Source organism: Pinus tabuliformis, chromosome Q (assembly GCF_031772625.1).
Source record: "Pinus tabuliformis cultivar Carrire ecotype Pingquan chromosome Q, CPIR1, whole genome shotgun sequence".
Taxonomy (NCBI): Eukaryota; Viridiplantae; Streptophyta; class Pinopsida; order Pinales; family Pinaceae; genus Pinus; species Pinus tabuliformis.
Genome location: NC_142296.1, coordinates 27,114,922 through 27,133,025, shown reverse-complemented (window position 1 = coordinate 27,133,025; position 18,104 = coordinate 27,114,922). Strand labels below are relative to the sequence as shown.

The 18,104-nt window shown below is 33.8% G+C and overlaps 1 protein-coding gene and 1 pseudogene across 1 annotated transcript; one reads left to right on the top strand and one right to left on the bottom strand.

The window, feature by feature from the left end:
- Positions 1 to 1,398: 1,398 nt before the first annotated feature.
- On the top strand, positions 1,399 to 3,497 carry LOC149218106 (inorganic pyrophosphatase 1-like). The gene is made up of 5 exons (XM_089383812.1): positions 1,399 to 1,762; positions 1,980 to 2,101; positions 2,212 to 2,416; positions 2,796 to 2,950; positions 3,058 to 3,497. Exons 1-5 carry the CDS (start codon positions 1,610 to 1,612, stop codon positions 3,170 to 3,172), a joined length of 750 nt encoding a protein of 249 aa, XP_089239938.1. The 5' UTR covers positions 1,399 to 1,609; the 3' UTR covers positions 3,173 to 3,497.
- A 7,963-nt stretch (positions 3,498 to 11,460) lies between these two features.
- Positions 11,461 to 12,680, bottom strand: LOC149218105 (polcalcin Cup a 4 pseudogene; annotated as a pseudogene).
- Between the last annotated feature and the right edge of the window lie 5,424 nt (positions 12,681 to 18,104).

Below are 18,104 nucleotides of genomic sequence, written 5' to 3'. Positions count from 1 at the left end.
CCATGGAGCCACTAGTCTTCCGGACATACTAGCAACAACCGTGGCAACCATATGCCAATCAAGAAGCATCCTCCTGAAGTATTTTATCACATGTAGAACCGAGTGCATGGTTTCCTGTAAAAAGATGATATATAGACGAAAAGAAAGAAAAAATTACTTAAAAGCCAAATACAAAATTAATTAATACTATGGAAATTTAATAAAACCAAACGTTTTATACACCCTTGAAGTTAGTGACCATCTTTAAATCCTAAAAATTCCCATATACAAGAGCCTAGCCACAAATCATTTAAAACTAAAAACTAATCATACTTTCCCTTTTATTTCCCATTCGCTATCTTCCTCACTCCTTTTTTCTTTTACATTATTTATTTTATTTCATTTATTTTTATAAAACTTGCATTTTCCTTTTCTAAAACCCCAGTAATTATAACTTTTAACTTAAATATTAAATCTTTTCATTTAAAACTAACAATAACATTTCTTTTTAAAAAAATTTCATTTTAAATTAACTGTAACATTTTTTAATTAAATAGATTTGAACTTCACTCATACATATTGAATTTTTTATTATTATGAATTTCTTTGTATACTGAAAGTCTTAGCATCTTTCCACCCCACCTCACCTCACCAATAATGCATCTTTCCAAAATCACTCATTTCAACTTTTTTATAATAAAAATGTTTTTGATTTCATCAATCAAATCATTTATATTATTAAATTATAAATATACAAAACATACAATAAAATAAAAAATTATTATCATATTCATCTTATACGTTATCTTTTAACTTACCTCCAGATATTCTATGCTTAGATGAGATCTACAGCTTTCTTTTAAGCCACCATTCACAAATTCCCACGTAACCTTCCGTAAAGTCATCTTCTGAACATGGTTCATATATTCTTCCTCAAGATAGGAATATGAATTGGATGGAGGCTCATGGTAGCCACTCAAATACCTAATGGTAGCAATTTTGTCAAAAGTTATTTGTTTTAATTTCACCCTTCGTCTAGTAAAATCGAAAGGAATAGAATCATTTCCCCATTTTTCATCATCCTGTCGTTTTAAAGATATTCAATTATATAATATTAAAGATTCATTCAATTATATATAATATTTAATAATATTATATATAATTAATAATATATATATAAAATATGAATATTTAATAATTAGGCCGATAGGCCTTCCTTTGAAACAGAGTTTCGTCGTCCTTTTTATTCTCGGGTCGACACGTGGCGTGAACTTTTGCAGAGGAAGGTGGGGCATTCAGGTTGACACGTGGCGCGTAAAATTTGGGTTCCGCAGAGCATATGCTGTGAATATTATTCTCAACAGGAGAGGAGTCCATGTGGTAATGGACTCCTTGGTCGTTGGCGCGGATTGACCGACACGCGAGAAACCAGTGAATATACGTTGATGCTTTTATGCTTTTGGGTTACACAATAACATCCTCCTCGAATATGCTTTGTTACCATAATATTCCCTGGTGGTTGTTGTGATATAAGAGGGCTTTTTACCATCCTTCCTCTCACACAAATCTCTCTGTGGTCTTCTCTCTGGTTTTAACTTATTCATTTTCCTTTCTGCCTGCTTGCGAAGCTATGGGATGCATGAAGGGCAGTAGTACTGTGATTGTATTTGATTTCGATCTCACCATAATTGACTGTGATAGCGATCCCTGGGTGATTGAACAGCTCGGAGCCACTCCGCTCTTCCAGGCTTTGCTCCCCACGCTTCCATGGAATACTCTTATGGTAAGTAATTACTATTTGTATTTTGATCTTCATGTAATACGAGATTGAGTTTTTGTTGGTTCAGGGGTTACTGCAACTTGTGCCTATTTTTGTTATGCGTTTGGTTAGATTCATACCAGCAGGTGCTCATTAGAATCCTCAAGTAGTCAACTTTACTGAAAATGCTAGAAGCATCCTTGAGATTTTCTGCAATTAATATGCTGGTTTGTACGTGAAGGATAAAATAATGGGGGAGCTGCATGACCAGGGAAAGACGATAAGCGATATTGAAGAGAGTTTGAAGACCATTCCTCTGTACCCAGAAACTATAAGTGCAATCAAATTTGCCTTCTCCATGGGGTGGGTTATGATATCATGGCTCTTTCTCCTCCTTTTTAGTTTATTAGATTTCACTGAAGAAGTCTGCATTGATTGTAATCAAGTATTCTTTGGTTGTTGTGGTGTTGCAGGTGTGAACTTCGAATTGTGAGCGATGCTAATATGTTCTTCATAAAGACCATTCTTCAAGCCCATGACCTGCTCCAATACTTCACTGAGATTAAGACAAATCCAGCATTTGTTGATGAGAAGGGGAGATTGAGGATTCAGCCTTTTCATCCCTTTACTGAAGGCCCTCCTCATGGCTGCGGCCTCTGCCCTCCTAATATGTGCAAGGTATTCATTATTCTCAACTGTTACACATTAGCAAACACCCATCTAAACTGGGGTCTCATATGCTTATTGCTATAGAATATCACATGTTCTGATATGTATATTTGGACCTATAACTTATAATTTACAGGTCCGATATGCAAATATGGAGTTATGATATTTATTCTATAGGACATTTGTCTGAATCTGAGATAATCAGGGTTTAAATGTATTTCTGCTTCTGTTGTCTGTACCCAATGGACAATGCATCCAATGAATACACCCAAAGAGTTGATGGATCCTTCCATCCCTTTTCTGACTCTGGAATTCATCTCACTTTTCTTCTCTGAGTGCAAATAGTTATTAGAGAAATATTGCATGCTGATAGTTTTCTGCGTTGCAGGGAGCAATAATAGATGAGATTATGCGAAAGTCCTTGGAAGGGGAATCAGGAGAACCAGCTGATAAAAAACAATTTATTTATCTTGGGGATGGAAGTGGAGATTTCTGCCCTTCCTTGAAGTTCAGAGATGGAGATTATGTTTTGCCCAGAAAAGAGTAAGTGATACCATTAAACCAAAATTTTGTTTCCCAGGATTCTTTCAGTGATATTAATGTTAACCAAGTTCTCATAAAACACCTTGTATTGATTAATGTCTTGGCAGATACCCGCTGTGGAAGCTTATTCAGAAGAACCGTGATCTTGTCAAGGCTGAAGTGCATGAATGGTCTAATGCAAAAGATGTTGAAGATTTGTTTGTCAAGTTACTCGAGCCTTAATTATTCTAATCTCTGTCACACACAACATATATGCTAACCCCCTTTTCCTGCTCTGCATGATTACATTCATGACATGTATTAATGGCTCATATTGGTGTCTGGATGCATTGTCCATACATTTTTATAAAATTCTATTCAGAAGTTTCGCTGAAAGCTCACTTCAAAGTGTGCCCCTCCAAGAGATGTACATAGATTTATTTGACTTTGAATGTCATATCTGTGATAACAGTACATCACATACGACAAAATCGAAATTCTGCTTAAAGCAATCGTTACATGAGCAGCTATATTGAATATTCAAAATTTGAAAGCTTTTTTGCTTTAATTTTGAAAGTTCTATGGAGAACATGGATGTTTAATAAGTATGTGCTAAATTCTTGACTCAAAGGTTGATAGCAAAAAGCTAGGAAGGCTGTAAGTTAGGGAGCCGAAGAGTAAGATAAAAATAAAAAATGAATTTGTATAAAATTATAGTTAATGAAAGATGAAATATTTAAAATATTTTTATTGAAATTTGATAAATTGAGATAAATAGTTTAAATTTATTTTGGCTTTAGAGGAGTAAAATGAAATTGTATAAAATTATAGTCAAGTGAAAAATGAAATATTTAAGAAAGATGAAATATTTGAGATATTTTTATTGAAATTTGATAAATTGAAATAAATAGTTTAAATTTATTTTTGGATATCAAAATTTTGAATTTATTATTATGGTTTTAGAGGATTAAATTTTTGGAGTGATTTTTTTTTTTGAAGAATTGAGAAGATTACAACTTCAAATCTATAATTGTTCATTTTTTCTCATACAAATTCGGATAATTGTTCAATTTTCCTCATACAAATTCTTGGGAGGAATATTCCCAGCTTTTTTGCTATAAATTCCAACATACATCCCATAGATACAGTGCTTCAGGGCTCTGCAGAAAAGTTGATGTGTGTTCTTTGTATTCATCAACAAGCAAGACTTTGCTTCATGGTAATCACCACAATTTTTACTCGTATTTTTTTTGGGTTAGTTTGATCTACTGGGATTTGAACCATGGTTTACATAATATTTCATTAGAAGGGCATGGGGATTTTAATTCACTTTACTGTAGGGTTGCAAACACTGGGTGTGTGCGTTTTGTGGTGACAAGGAGAATTCAAAATGCTCTTTATGTGGGAAGGAAAATCAAAGCATTGAGTAGTTACACAACAAGGAGAAGCTTATCATTTGTGGAACTGCTTCCAGGATGTTTGAATATGAGAATACTCGTTAGAAGTTAGTGAAGTAAGTACTCCGAGGCATTGTTTAGTGATGATGATTGATCCTTAATCTCAATTTCACTATTAGATTTCCCCACTAAAATGTTTATAGATTGTGTGAAGAAAGATCACATGCTATGAGAAAAATGTTAAATTTTGTAGGAATTTTGAGTTGGCATATGAAGAGAAATTTCTTCAGCTTCAACACCAATGTAAAACATTAAGGGCAACAATTGTTCATAAATTGAGTGCTCCTTAACTTAATTTGAATTTTTTCTTGATCTCTGTTCACCTCATTTGAATTATGTTTGTTCAACTATGATAGTGTTATTATATAAGCATAATTGTAATAAGTTTGCATTTCTGTTAAAGTTAATTTCTTCATTTCATTAAACTAAAATAGTCATCTTATATTACAAAATCTATTTATATAGAATTATTCAAATAACTTTATATGATAATTATTTACAATAAATTAAATGTTCTCATATTGATAATAATAAAAAAATAATTTGCATTATATGTAGACATTCCCGCATTGTGATTATATTACGACCTTAAACTTAAAACAAAATTTATTCGAAACTATTTAACATAATTATTTTTAAAATAAATTAAAAAGAGTTTAATTTTAGAGTTGTGGTTTATTTTAATAATTAAAATAGAGGGAGTGGGATATTTTATTTTCAGGGAGAAAGAACCTTACACTCAAGCTTTCTGCCACTATCTTTCAGTGAACTTGTAAGTCTCATTGTTCACAAGGACTCTAGAGAAGAGCAGAGGTTGAGTAGCTCCTCAAAATAATCAATGGTGGTTACAATGTATCCTACCTCTTACTTGACTATTATTTCATATATGAATGTTGGAAGTTGTTAACCCAATGAAATCGACTTCCTCCTATCAAGTATAATTATTAGTTTTTATGAACTTTGTTGTTTCCATTTAAGTTTTTTGTTTTTTTTATGCCATAGTTTAAGTTACCTTTTGAAAAGCTCTTTTATGGCTTTTGTTCATTCGAGGCTTAATCTTCATTACAAAATTTCATTATTCTCGTTAAAAAAAAAATAAAAAAATTAGAAGGGTAATTTAATGGTATTTGTTATCCGTCAAATTTGGCAAACTAAGTTTTTATTCCTTATTTTAGGTGTTTTTTGAGTGGTATATCAAATCTGCACTTTTGATTTGGAGTATATATAAAATTACAATAGCACCACTTATCATTTATATATAAATTAACACAAACTATATATATATATATAGTATTAATTAATAATATAATTTAGAGTATAAATTTTATAATCTAATCATTTTAATTAAAGATAGTATTAATTAATTATATGATTTAGATGGTAGATTTTATAATACAATTATTTTAATTGAGTTTAAATAGTGGTTTCCAACACTCATTATTCTCTAGTTTTAATATTTTGTTAGAGGTATATCAAATTAGTGTGTATATATATATATATATATAGGGTAGGAGGGAGGAAAGGCTAGGTCATTCTGGTACTAATTCCTCACAAGGGAATAACAACGTTCAACAACAACAACCTTATGTATATAAATTAAAATATGTCAATACATATGGCATATGGCATACATATCTACAAATACCTCCTTTATACAATTTTTTCCAATTTAAAAAAACTATCAGCGTCTCTTTGCACCTTTTGGGGCAATTGCTAGTATTATATTGTCTTCAAAAATTACCTCGCCTCCATACCTTGAAGGAACTCTACTACCACTGAGTAGGGGTAGTTAGGGAACGTATACAGTTTCTATTCCATCGAACGATGCTCCTGAAATCTGGAATTTGTATTGAATTATGTTCGTTATGGATCAAACTGAATGTCAGTTTGACTGCAAATCGCTATATTCTGATTCATCACATACTGCATTCTTGGATTCATCCGCAGATCAGAGGTTGTCGTGTTTCAGTAATTGTTTATCTCACTCCATCACAGGGATACCGGCAAATAACGACGCCATAATCTCCGTTGCAACCTTGGGGCGCAACATTGTGTACGTCGGCACAGATAAAGGCAATTTGCAATTCCTGAACACTGAAAATTGTGCAGTGGTTCATGTGAAATCTCAAAGACATGGGAAATCCATGTGGAGGAAATACAGGCGGCACTACGCGCAAAGGCACAACATCTAAATATACTTGGCTCTCCTGGGAAACAGCAGCACAAGTAAACACAAAGGTTCCTTCAACGATTCTCTGCTGATCTGGCTCTGATACCAAATGAAAGATTAATCAGAGCATAACACAAAGTACATAACTCAAAGACGCAACTTCGGTTGATGACAAAAAACTACTCATAACATTGAAACAGTAAAGCAGCATCTACAGCTGCATACAAGTACTCGGACTATGCATCCTCTTATGCTGGATCATCTACTTTTATACACAAAACTAAGTCGGTTATTTGTCCCTTCAGATTGATATGGTTATGGCAGTGATGGCTATTCGAAAGTTGAACAGTACAGGGCAGTGACGGTGAGGCGGTGCCCGGTGACGGTGAGGCGGTGCCCAGTGCCGCGGTGGCTGTGCATCGGTCAAATGACATGGGGTAATTATCTCCAACATCATGTTGGTAGAGACGAGTTTCCCTTCGTCTGCTCAAGTCATTCACCGTTTCCTTCCGTCTTCCTGCAAGTCATTCAGTGTTGTTTCGCTGCGTCTTCGTCCAAGTCATTCACCGTACAGGAGTTTTGAAAGCATTCACCTCGTTAATGTACAAGTCAACCGTGTCCCACGCTTTCAAATGAAGATTTTACTCTGACTATTGTAGTTTAGACTTTCACTTCTGATCACATTCAGATAACCAATTGTACATATTAAAGTGAAGTTAAGAGTGTTCATTGGCATTGTCTATATTTTTGGTTAAATTGTGATTTTTTTCATGTGGTTCACAAGCACTCTGGTCAGTGAGTGATGGCTACGTCTATGGAATTTTGCATGTGGTTCACGAGCACCTTGGTCAGTGAGTGATCGCTAAGTCCATGGAAAAATCTGGGCAATAGCTGGGCTAAATCGCCCCTCAGCCTACTGCAAGCTCTGACCCCAAGAGCTTCGGGTGGATTCGACCCTGTGACCTCCCTTGGGACTACTCAATTGTGACTTTTATTTAGCCCGTTGAAATAATTTTTTAATGTTATAAATGAATTTAATGTTTTGGAAAATTTTAATCATTTAGATGGGGTAAAGTTTATGATTTAAAGTTAATCTGGTTGGTTTTTTTTGGGTCTTTTTTGGGAAAAAAACTAAGTCAAAAAAGTAGTTCTTCAAATTACTTTAAATATATTTAATGAAAAAATATGTCCAACAAATTTGGATAACAATTTATTCAACTTTAGTAAACTTGGTTAACAATTTAATTTTCATAAAAATTAAATATATTAAATCTACCATTTAAATAAAAATCACATTTATGTGTAAATTTAACTTTTATTTATCTTGTTCACATTGAATGAGATTCATTATCATAAATGTAATTGTTAAATGAATTAATTAGTTGAATTTGAAAAAATTAATATAACTAAAATAGCTCCTATTTTGATATTTAGTTAAGATATTTTTAATTAAGATAAATTTTTTATTTTAAACCAATACAGTATTGTATTTATATATAATATTTAATAAAATACAGTGAAATTTTTGGTATGAAAATTGTTTTCAGAAATTGATATTGAAAATAGTGACTCCGTGATAACTCTCTTATATATAATATTTAATAAAACACAGTGAAATTTTTGGTATGAAAATTGTTTTCAGAAATAGATATAGAAGGCCCAGAATAATATAATCTACTGTAGATATAGATATAGATGTACCCAAAATATAATCTGATGTGGATGTGGATGTGGATGTGGATTTAATTAGTGAGTTGTGTGTTTAGTGAGAGTGTATTGTGGTGTGCATTGGTGAGGCATTTCGAGGACAGACTTGATTGATGTGGTATTTTATGCGCATCATGTTGTTTAGCGATTTTTATTTCCAACCTCATAGAAAAGTTATTGTGCTTAATATGTGCTTTCGATAGTCCCATATAACAGGCCGTTTTTTTTCTCTAGCCATCACGGCGCGCGTGTTATATCTGACTATCGCGCTTATCAGGACACAATAACTTTTCTATGAGGTTGGAAATAGGAATCGCCATGTTGTTTCCACATTTTTGTTGAGCACCAGGTTTGACTGTGTTGGAATTGTATACTTCCAAAGGTGTATCGACACTGTGGAGCTGCCCGTGAGAGGATTCTGGAGATTGTTAGCTTTGACGTATTCCCAGATCTTTTTCACTGCTTTTGAGTAGGGAACCTCATAAACGCCAAGGAACTGCTTCATTTCTGGAGAAACCGGCACAAGAATATTTAACTTATGTGCTTACCAGATATAACTACATTGGCTATGGCTGGCTGATGAGATATGGCTTCCTAAAGATAGGCTAAAAGAGACTAGATAATAGATATGCTAAAGTCTATTCATGATTGATCTCCTTATGCCATTGTTTCATCATTCATGAGGCAGTGGTAGGTTGATGAAGCAGTGTGAATTTTTGTCACCATTGGAAGGAGGCTGGAGACGTGGACGATGTTGTTTCCGATTTCTACCATGAAAGGGTAGTTAATTTTGACTGGACCTGATTCTGAGATTTCCTATTCCACAGATTCTGACTCAGTTTTCGATGATATTTCTGTTCGAGAGGGCGTTTGGGACCTCTGCGGCTTAGGAGCTCGGCATTTTGTAGGGAGTTATTTTTAGTGTGATTTTTTGGATTTTTGGATGCTATAATTTAGTGAAAAATTTTGAAGTGAAATTTTTATTTGTGTTATTTAAACTAATTTTATTATTGTATATTTGTATTGGGTACCTTCAAAATTTCCTAGAGTAAAATATTTAGATTGTAGAGTACCCACCAAATTTATGATTTCAATAATTTCTATCAAATTTTAGAAAAATTAGTCAAATCCCACCAAAAATTTTTCCAAAAAATAACATTAAAAACAACTCATTTTCGTAATACTATCTGATTAGGCAACCCACTTGAAGGTTCGCAACAGCGGCGACATTGTCAAAGGAAACACCAATGTAAATGTAGTATTAGGCAACACACTTGAAGGTTCGCAACAGCGGCGACATTGTCAAAGGAAACACCAACGTAAATGTAGTGTTGGATTCATCCAAACCATAATGTTTTTTTGAATAGCTTTCAGCAGCTGTTCATAACCTCTGCAAAGCAGACAACACTTCAGGTGCATTCGTGCGATTCTGGAAGAGTGGCTGGCCCAAGGAGGTGATTCCGTATAGATCAATATCGCGGGTCCATGTACAATTAAGCGCTTCAATGCTTTGCTCAGAAACCCTCGTGGAGCAGAAACTCTGACATTGTTGTCTCAGAGACAGATCTATATCTCTGTGGGTAAGACCACCGAGGTCTGCGTTCAAGCAAAAGTCCTTGGTGAATTTCACAGTTGGTTTGGCACAAAGGGAAATGGTGGTTAAAAGTGCTGGTAAATGGTGCTTTTATAAGGGTTTTCTCTATTGACGTTCTAAGTCGATTTTCCATAGTTTTTAACAAGCTCCGTATCAATCAGAACGCTGAAGTTCCCGTTCTCTTGATTTTATATGGCTTTTCTCTATTGACGTTCTAAGTCGATTTTCTATAGTTTTTAACAAGCTCCGCATCAATTAGAACGCTGAAGTTCCCCTTCTCTTGATTTATGAGAATGGCAGGCATGCACCAGAGGTAGTGATATGTATTAGTTTTATTCTTGGTTGTAAATTATGATGAATAATCTTTAAAATTAGATGAAAGTTATGTTGTAATGATTGATTCTAGATACATTATGTATTTAGAGAGAATAACCTGGTACTTATGTATTTAGGTGGATGGTGGATGGGAGCTCGTTAATAGAATAAGTAGTAATTTATTCATTGTAAACACGGGATTGATTGTGTCTAAAGCTACTATTTAAGAGATCAAGTAGAAGTGAAACTCAATATGGAGGGTTGTTTAGATAGTTTGGCGGTTGTGGCTGTGGATTTAGGGAAGGATCCCTCATTTGTTGAAGATTTGGGAGTGGTCTTCTAATGAAGTTATGCGACATCTTGGACATTGTTCAGCGATTGACTTCGGGAGGAGTTCTAAAGTGGAACTCGGTAATCCAATTTGCCAACTACACCTTTGCTAGGGTTATGAGACAACTTGATGGAGTTTGCTCTATGTGATTTCGAAGATATTTAAAGAAGCTAATGAAGACTTTGCAAATATGAAGATCAAAGACAAGCACTGGTTAAGGGAGGGACTTGGAGATTTAACTCCTACTTGTGTTGTCCCTTGTCCGTATTAAATGAGATTCATCATCATAAATGTAATTGCTATGTGAGTTGATTATTTGTTAATTAGTTGGATTTGAAAGATTTAATCCAACTCAAATAACTCTTATTTGATATTTAGTTGAGATATTTTTTCAACTAATTAATTGTATGATTAAGATATAATTTCTATCTAAAACTAATAACTATTATATTTATATGTGATATTTAATAAAATACAGTGAAATTTTTGTTATGCAAATTGTTTTCGCAAATTATTTCAATTATATAAATACATTATAAATGAAATCTCCCCTTCACATAAAAATACCTATTTCAAAAATATAAACCCATTTTACGTGAAACTTCTGGCATACGCTTCTCGAAAACTTCCATAATATCATGTTGCACACAGAACAATAAGATAATAGAAAGCAATTTCCAATATTCAAAAGATGCCATTAAATTTTAATACATAGGAGACTACCCAGCATGGGCTATCGCTTTTGGAAATAATTAAAATTTAAGATTGAAAAGATGAACTACACATTTATACATCAATTTTTTGAAAGGATTAGATCATTTTAATTTGAATTTAAAATGTTCTTTAGAAAATAATACATTTAAATTGCAAGGATCACGCAGATAAATTCCAGATTAAAATATAATTAAACCGATTTATATACATATTTAAAGGTCACGCACGATACGGAGCCACGTATGTTACAATCTTCCCGACGCTACACTGTAAAATATTCCTACTCCTCTCATTTTTCTGAAACATATAAAGGAATATATACATGCGAGAGATATGGAGAGCTCGAAACATATAAAGGAATATCATATCAATGTGAGAGAGAACACTTAAAGCTAGCTGGTGAAGCAATTAAGGCCTGGTAGTCATCATGGCCGTGAATTCATCAAAGTTGACCTGCCCATCGCCATTTGAATCGACGCCTCTGATCATATTGTGGCAGTCACTGAGAGTGCAAGGCTCTTGCAGGCTCTTCAAAACTTCATGAAGTTCAGTGGGAGAGATTAATCCATTCCGGTCCTTGTCGAACATATTGAATGCATCCTGCAAGTCCTGGATTCTGCGCGAACTGCTTACTGTGTGGTCGGTGTTGAGAGCCACAAACTCCGACAGGTCGATGAAACCGTCTTTGTCCAAATCCGCCTCCAAAACCATAGCCCCAACCTCTTCATCCGTCGCATTCCCACCCAACGATCTCATCAAATCTCTCAGCTCCGACGGAGAAATCTTCCCGTCGCCGTTGGCGTCGAATTTCTTGAACACGTCCTCCAGATCTGCATTACTCGGCACCGCAGAACCGGACGTGCCCGCACCGACACCGACGGAAAGCTTATCGACTTTCTTGTCCGACACGCCATCGCTTCTTCGGCTGAGCGACAGTTTCCGGCGTCGGTTGGATGGCGTTTTGTCAGAACCAGCAGCCGCGCGTCTGCTAGAGAGATCAGACGTCGGTCGAGATTTCGATGAAAAAATATTCGACATTTGTGATTGTCGACGCGGTGTGTCGGCCGGTGTTTTCTTCCGGTGAAGAAACGACGGGCAACCCATTTTAATACTCGCCAGATTGAAAATTTCTATCCTTCCCTGATCTCTGCACAATTACAATGATCTCTGCACAATTACAACGCTTCAATGTCTCAATAAAGCTCAGCTCCGTGATAATTGAATTTCCTCGTTTGCCAGTATCCCCTTTAATATAAGAAAAAGCAAGCATATAATTCTTGATGCGGAAGCTATATCTTCTCTGCAACTTTGAATTCCTAAAGCGGCTGACCCACAATTCACAAAAAGATTACCTCGAAGCAATTATATATTCATTGCTTTCACAATTCTTATTCCAAGCCATGAAGGTTGCAGGAAGTTTCGTTGCTTCCAGAAATTCAGAGTATCTATTCCTACTCCCACCTCGAAAGTGGCAGGAAATTTCCGTCATGTCCAACAGGTACGTACTAATCTTGTACGCGCTTATGAAACTCTTCCACTTCTCATTGTCATGTGCGTCTCTGTGAAGCCATCGTTGGTTCCGGACGCGTTTTATATTAATTCAATTCCACGAGTCGAATCACAATCCTCGTGTTTGCTTTCTTTCCCATCGACAAGATCGGACTCATCGCAAAACAACGAATATATAATTCACTTTTCTTTAAAAAAAAAAAATTGTACCGTAGGTGTAGGTAAAAGTGATGTGTATGTATGTTGACAAATACTTTTTAAATTAATTTAATTATATGAATATCAATTTGATTTGATATTTATTTATTAAAAATATGTTAAAAAATATTTTAATATTATATATAACAAGTTAGTTTAAATATAGTTTAATTTGAGTATGAATTGTTGACCACAAGTGAAATGTTCAATTAAAGTCTTTATAAAAAAAAAATGAAAATGAAAATGTTGTTTTTCGGTTAGCGTCCTATTTCATTGGTTGTAATGAAGCTTTGTAACTTTATTTCTTTGGTAGTGTTTCGTTCAAATTGATATGGAGAAACTTAGTTTCAACACAGTGAGATGTCAATTCTATGAAACTTGTTTTGCATAACTAATTGTCTCCTACAAAGTTTATGGGAATTGTACATGATTGATATAGAGTTGAATGCAAATGTGTTTGTGGTAGTGAAGTCATGGGAATATGGAACAAAACTTTTAATGTTATCTCTCCAATGGCAACCTATTTTAAATAGGATTTGTTTCTTTTCGCAGATCAAAATAGAGTTGGGATGATCTATAATTTGTGATTTAATATTAGATTAATTTTTAAATTGAATTGTAAAGACATGTTAATTACTATTTGCGAGTAATTCGTAATAACAATTGTTTTACTATTAATTTGACAACTAAATTATGACTAGCATAGTTATATAAATTAAATCCCTAGTAACTATAAATGGATATCAAAACAATTAGTTTCTAATAGAAATACTTCGTTCCTAAAACAACATTTCTTATAGTGAAAAAAAACATTAAAAATGCAATTATTAAAATAAATAAAATATATAAATAGTCCTTTTCCAATATTTTCTAAATATTATACTTTTGTGTATGATTTGTAATTTAGTATTAAAATAAATGAATTTGACATAGTCACTTTGAATAAATTTAGGAATAAAGTTACATTACATTAAACCCCTTTAACAAAATTCACACATTAATTTTTTGCATGGTAATTGAGATCAATCTTCTATGTTTGGTTAGAGGAAAGAACATAAAATGACTTTAACAAACCAATTGAACCAAATTGAAAGCTAATCTCTCAATAAATTTCACGCAATCTCCAATGACTTGAAGCAAAATAAGGAACTTCAAAGTGAGATCCTAGTAATACTTGGTAGGAGTTTCAAATCCTTTGACCTGCGAGAACAACAAACATTAATCACAAACACATGAAAGGATAAAAAAAACTTCTTGAATTCAAGAAGATCAATTTCTTGAATTCTTGAATTCCAATACTTGTTATGAGATCAATTTCTTGAATTCTTGATATACTTGGAGGCAAAAATTATAAAAACTCTGCTTAAATAATATAAATTCAACAAACTTAGGAAAAAAATGCTCACAAGATCCTAAACAAGAATTTTTTTTATGATTAATGTAATTGGAATTGAAAATAGAGAAAAAAAAAGATAGAAAAAAAGGTAAAAGTCAAACTAAAAAATAATATAACTTAAAAAACTATATATATTGGAAAATTATTTTTTCCTCTTTAAAAGTTGTCATCTTAAAAAAAAAAAACTATAGAAAAAGATTAAAAAACATAGAAAAATAAAAAATAAAATTAATATAACTAATTATTTGAAAAACTTTATTTAATTATTTTTTCCTCTTCAAAATTTATCATCTTAAAATGAAAATATGGATAAAAACTATAATGCATCAAAATCGAAATAATAGAAAAAAAAGGAAAAAAATTCAAAAAGTTAAATTAAAAGGAAATAAAACAAAAAACAAAAGATTAGTAACTAATAGAAATGGAAATTACTAAATTGTCTATAATAAGACCTCAACCAATCACCTTACAAATAAATCAATTTAAATAATAATAAAAAATAACAAAAAATGAATTCCCAAAGTTAAACTATGAATAAGCCACATAAATTTTTGGTCAAAGACAAACTAATAAGCACTCAAAGGAAAAACTGAATGCATAATACCCTAATATCATACCATACCTGCGAAGGTAATATAAATTAATATTAACGTATACTTAAAAATATATTCGAGAATATAGTTTAAATAACGAAAAATTACACATTGTGTTTTTGCACTTTAAAATAAGTTTACACCTAAAGAAATTTGATCTCTCTAAGCCTATGTTAGATATGTGCTTAAGATGGATCTATGCTGGTCATAACTAAGTGGCAACAATTATCACTCTGTTATAGACAAAGGCAAATTGACTCATTATTGTTATTCAGGGAAAACCAAATTATCTCTATGAATGATCACTAATGAAACAAAATTTCACTTTTACTAAATACCTCTACAACTTAAACCAAATACTCCAAACCCATTTTAAAAAATTCTTACCCTTTAATTCTAACACACTCATACCAAACAATAAAATCCACATACCCTCTACTGCATTGATTTTCGTTGGCGTTGGAGTTTGGGAATCTTTGAATGAATTCGTGACTTGGAAATAATCCATGGAAAAATATTTGATTTAGAAAAAGTTGGTCCGAGATATTTTAAAATATTTTTGATATAATTGTCAATTTTTTTAATAGACAAATCACTGGAAGCTTCCTGTTTTTTGTAAGTAAAGATATAGCGAAGGCAATATCACTTTCACCTTGTCTTCACCAACAACTTGTGAGACGAATATAGTATATAGTATACACATTTTTCTTGCATGACAGTTCTGTTTCGCTATTTCAATTGTAAGGTGATGAAAGCATGACGTAAAATGGCATATCACATTTCTTACGTATGGGCGTTCTTTATTTAGAGAGATCGACGTTTTTCTTGTTTTTTAATTATTTTTTTTTTTAAATGTTTGATCTTTTAAAATTGTTTGGTTTATATCTTTCGATTGATTATACCCCAATTGAACTAAAATTTATTTAAGCATATTATGAAACAAGAAGAAATTGGTGTTGTATGTAAATGATTATTAGGATGTCATGAAACTTGTCATGACCTCAATGATGGTCGTACCAATGTGGGTGCGTGACATTCGCAAGATTTTGTATCAAAGGCATTTAATTACTTTCTTTTGGATTATGCTTCTAGCCTATGTGTCATAGTGGAATCATCTATAGACTTTGCGGAATTAAGTTTTTTAAACGATTCTAGCACAAACCAGTTTTTTATACTTAGTCAATTTTTCAAGTTCACTTCTTTAACTTAACTAGTAGTTCAATTACTTTTTCGAAATGTAAAATGAACAACAACAATTGTAAACCAACATGAATAATACACAGTGAAAATAATATACATGGAAGGGGGACTCCCAACAACAAATTCCCCTTGTCTTTTATTAACTTAAAAACTTTAAGTGTTGTGCCACAAATTTACAAAGGGCCAGTGGTGGCTTAGACCAATGCACAACCCAAGCTTCTTCAAAGTAAGTTACAAAGTCATGCACAACCTTAAGGCTTTGACCTTAACCAAAAACCCACAGAAAACCAGTCCTCAGAAAACAACGTGCCCAAAACCTGTGCGACTTTCTTGGCTCAGGTAGGAGAGCCTTACGATAGCCTTCTCTTCTATGACTCGTTCTTTTTCCTTAGTTGCGATTTTTGTGCTTTTGTGCCTTCGTTCTTTTGTTCTTATGTGAACTTGCTTTCTTCATGCCTCTTCATTGTGCACTTCTTCTTTACTTATATGCATATTTGCTCAAACTTTTGGTTTAGGTCGACATCCCTTCAATATGCTGGGTCGACTCGTGTTGTATGGGCGCGCCAGCCCAACTCACCTGAGCCAACATACCTTCAAGTGTGCTCGCCTGTTACCTTGTCGTGCACGCTAAGTGATCATCGACACCCAGGCCCCCCACCTTTGTGCGAGAGCGTGCCTTCGTTGTATGCTTGATGCAATGTCCAATGGCTTCCTCTTCATTCCAACTTGCTCATCTAGTTAGTTGGCGTGCCCTGCACGACACGTTCAATTATGTTGGGTGCTCGATGCCCCACCTTCTTATGAGCACGCCCAAAGTGCACGACCCATCCACCCATCGTTCTTCATTGCACGTCCAACCAAATCGACAACCATATATCTTGCGTTACCTTCATTTGATTTATTTCATGTTGGGTGCACCTGCCTTCATGCAGGCGATCTCGCCTGTACTTCACCATGTTGGGTCCCTATAATACTAGTGATTACCCCATTACTATTGTAGTTATACCCCTTATTTATATTGTTGTGCCCCCATTGCCCCCATATTGTTATTAATGTGCCCATAGAATCCCTCTATTGTTATTTTTGTGGCATTATATTATTATAGTTAGGTCGGCTGGATTATATTGTGACTCCTTAGACTCCTATATATAGAAAGGAGGTTTTGTCATTTGAATCATCCAAGAATTGTTCATTTATGTAATGTAAAGGAGGTTGCCCCCTCGAAGAGGCTGAATTCTAAGGCGTTGATCTATCTTTTCTATCTTTTTTTGAGCTGGTTTCATAACATTTGGTATCAGAGCTTTGGATTCTAGGGTTTCACTGCTCCAAACAGGTCATCGTGGCATTTTCGCTATAACTTTTTTTCTGTGACGTTTCAGAAGTCGCAAAAAAACCCATTTGAGAAGAAATCGCGCTGAACCTTGGGTCCGAATTTCAGAGCTTTTCGCGCGATATTTTCGGAGATATGATCTGAGGAAGTTGGTCTTTTTGCAGACTCCTGAATTACACTCAAAATAGGTGACCTGGGGAAAATCGTCATAACTTTCTTTCTGAGCATCGGATTGAAATTTTGTAAAAAGATGCAGAAAGAGGACGGACTGTAGTTTTCTTTTATATATTTTTCAGAATCAAAGGGTGAAACAGTGACACGTGGCACTTCATACAAGTTCGCTCTACTGAACTAGTCTATAATCAGGTCATTGCGGGAGATTGTGCATAACTCTTTCTTGGAGAATCCAATTTGGATCAGACTAGTGGCATTGGAAAGAGGACATAAAAGGCTACTACAGGTCACAATTTCAGAACTGGATGATTCGAAATTACAGAGATACATCAGATACAATATCAGGCTTCTACAAAGTAAAAAAATGTGTGTAGTTTTTTTTTTAAAGTTTTGCATAAGCTTGGTTTGAAGGAATTCAAAGGGCATAGTAAAGCATTATTATCGGTAACTTATGCCCCGAGGAAAGAAAATGCAAACACCTAGTAAG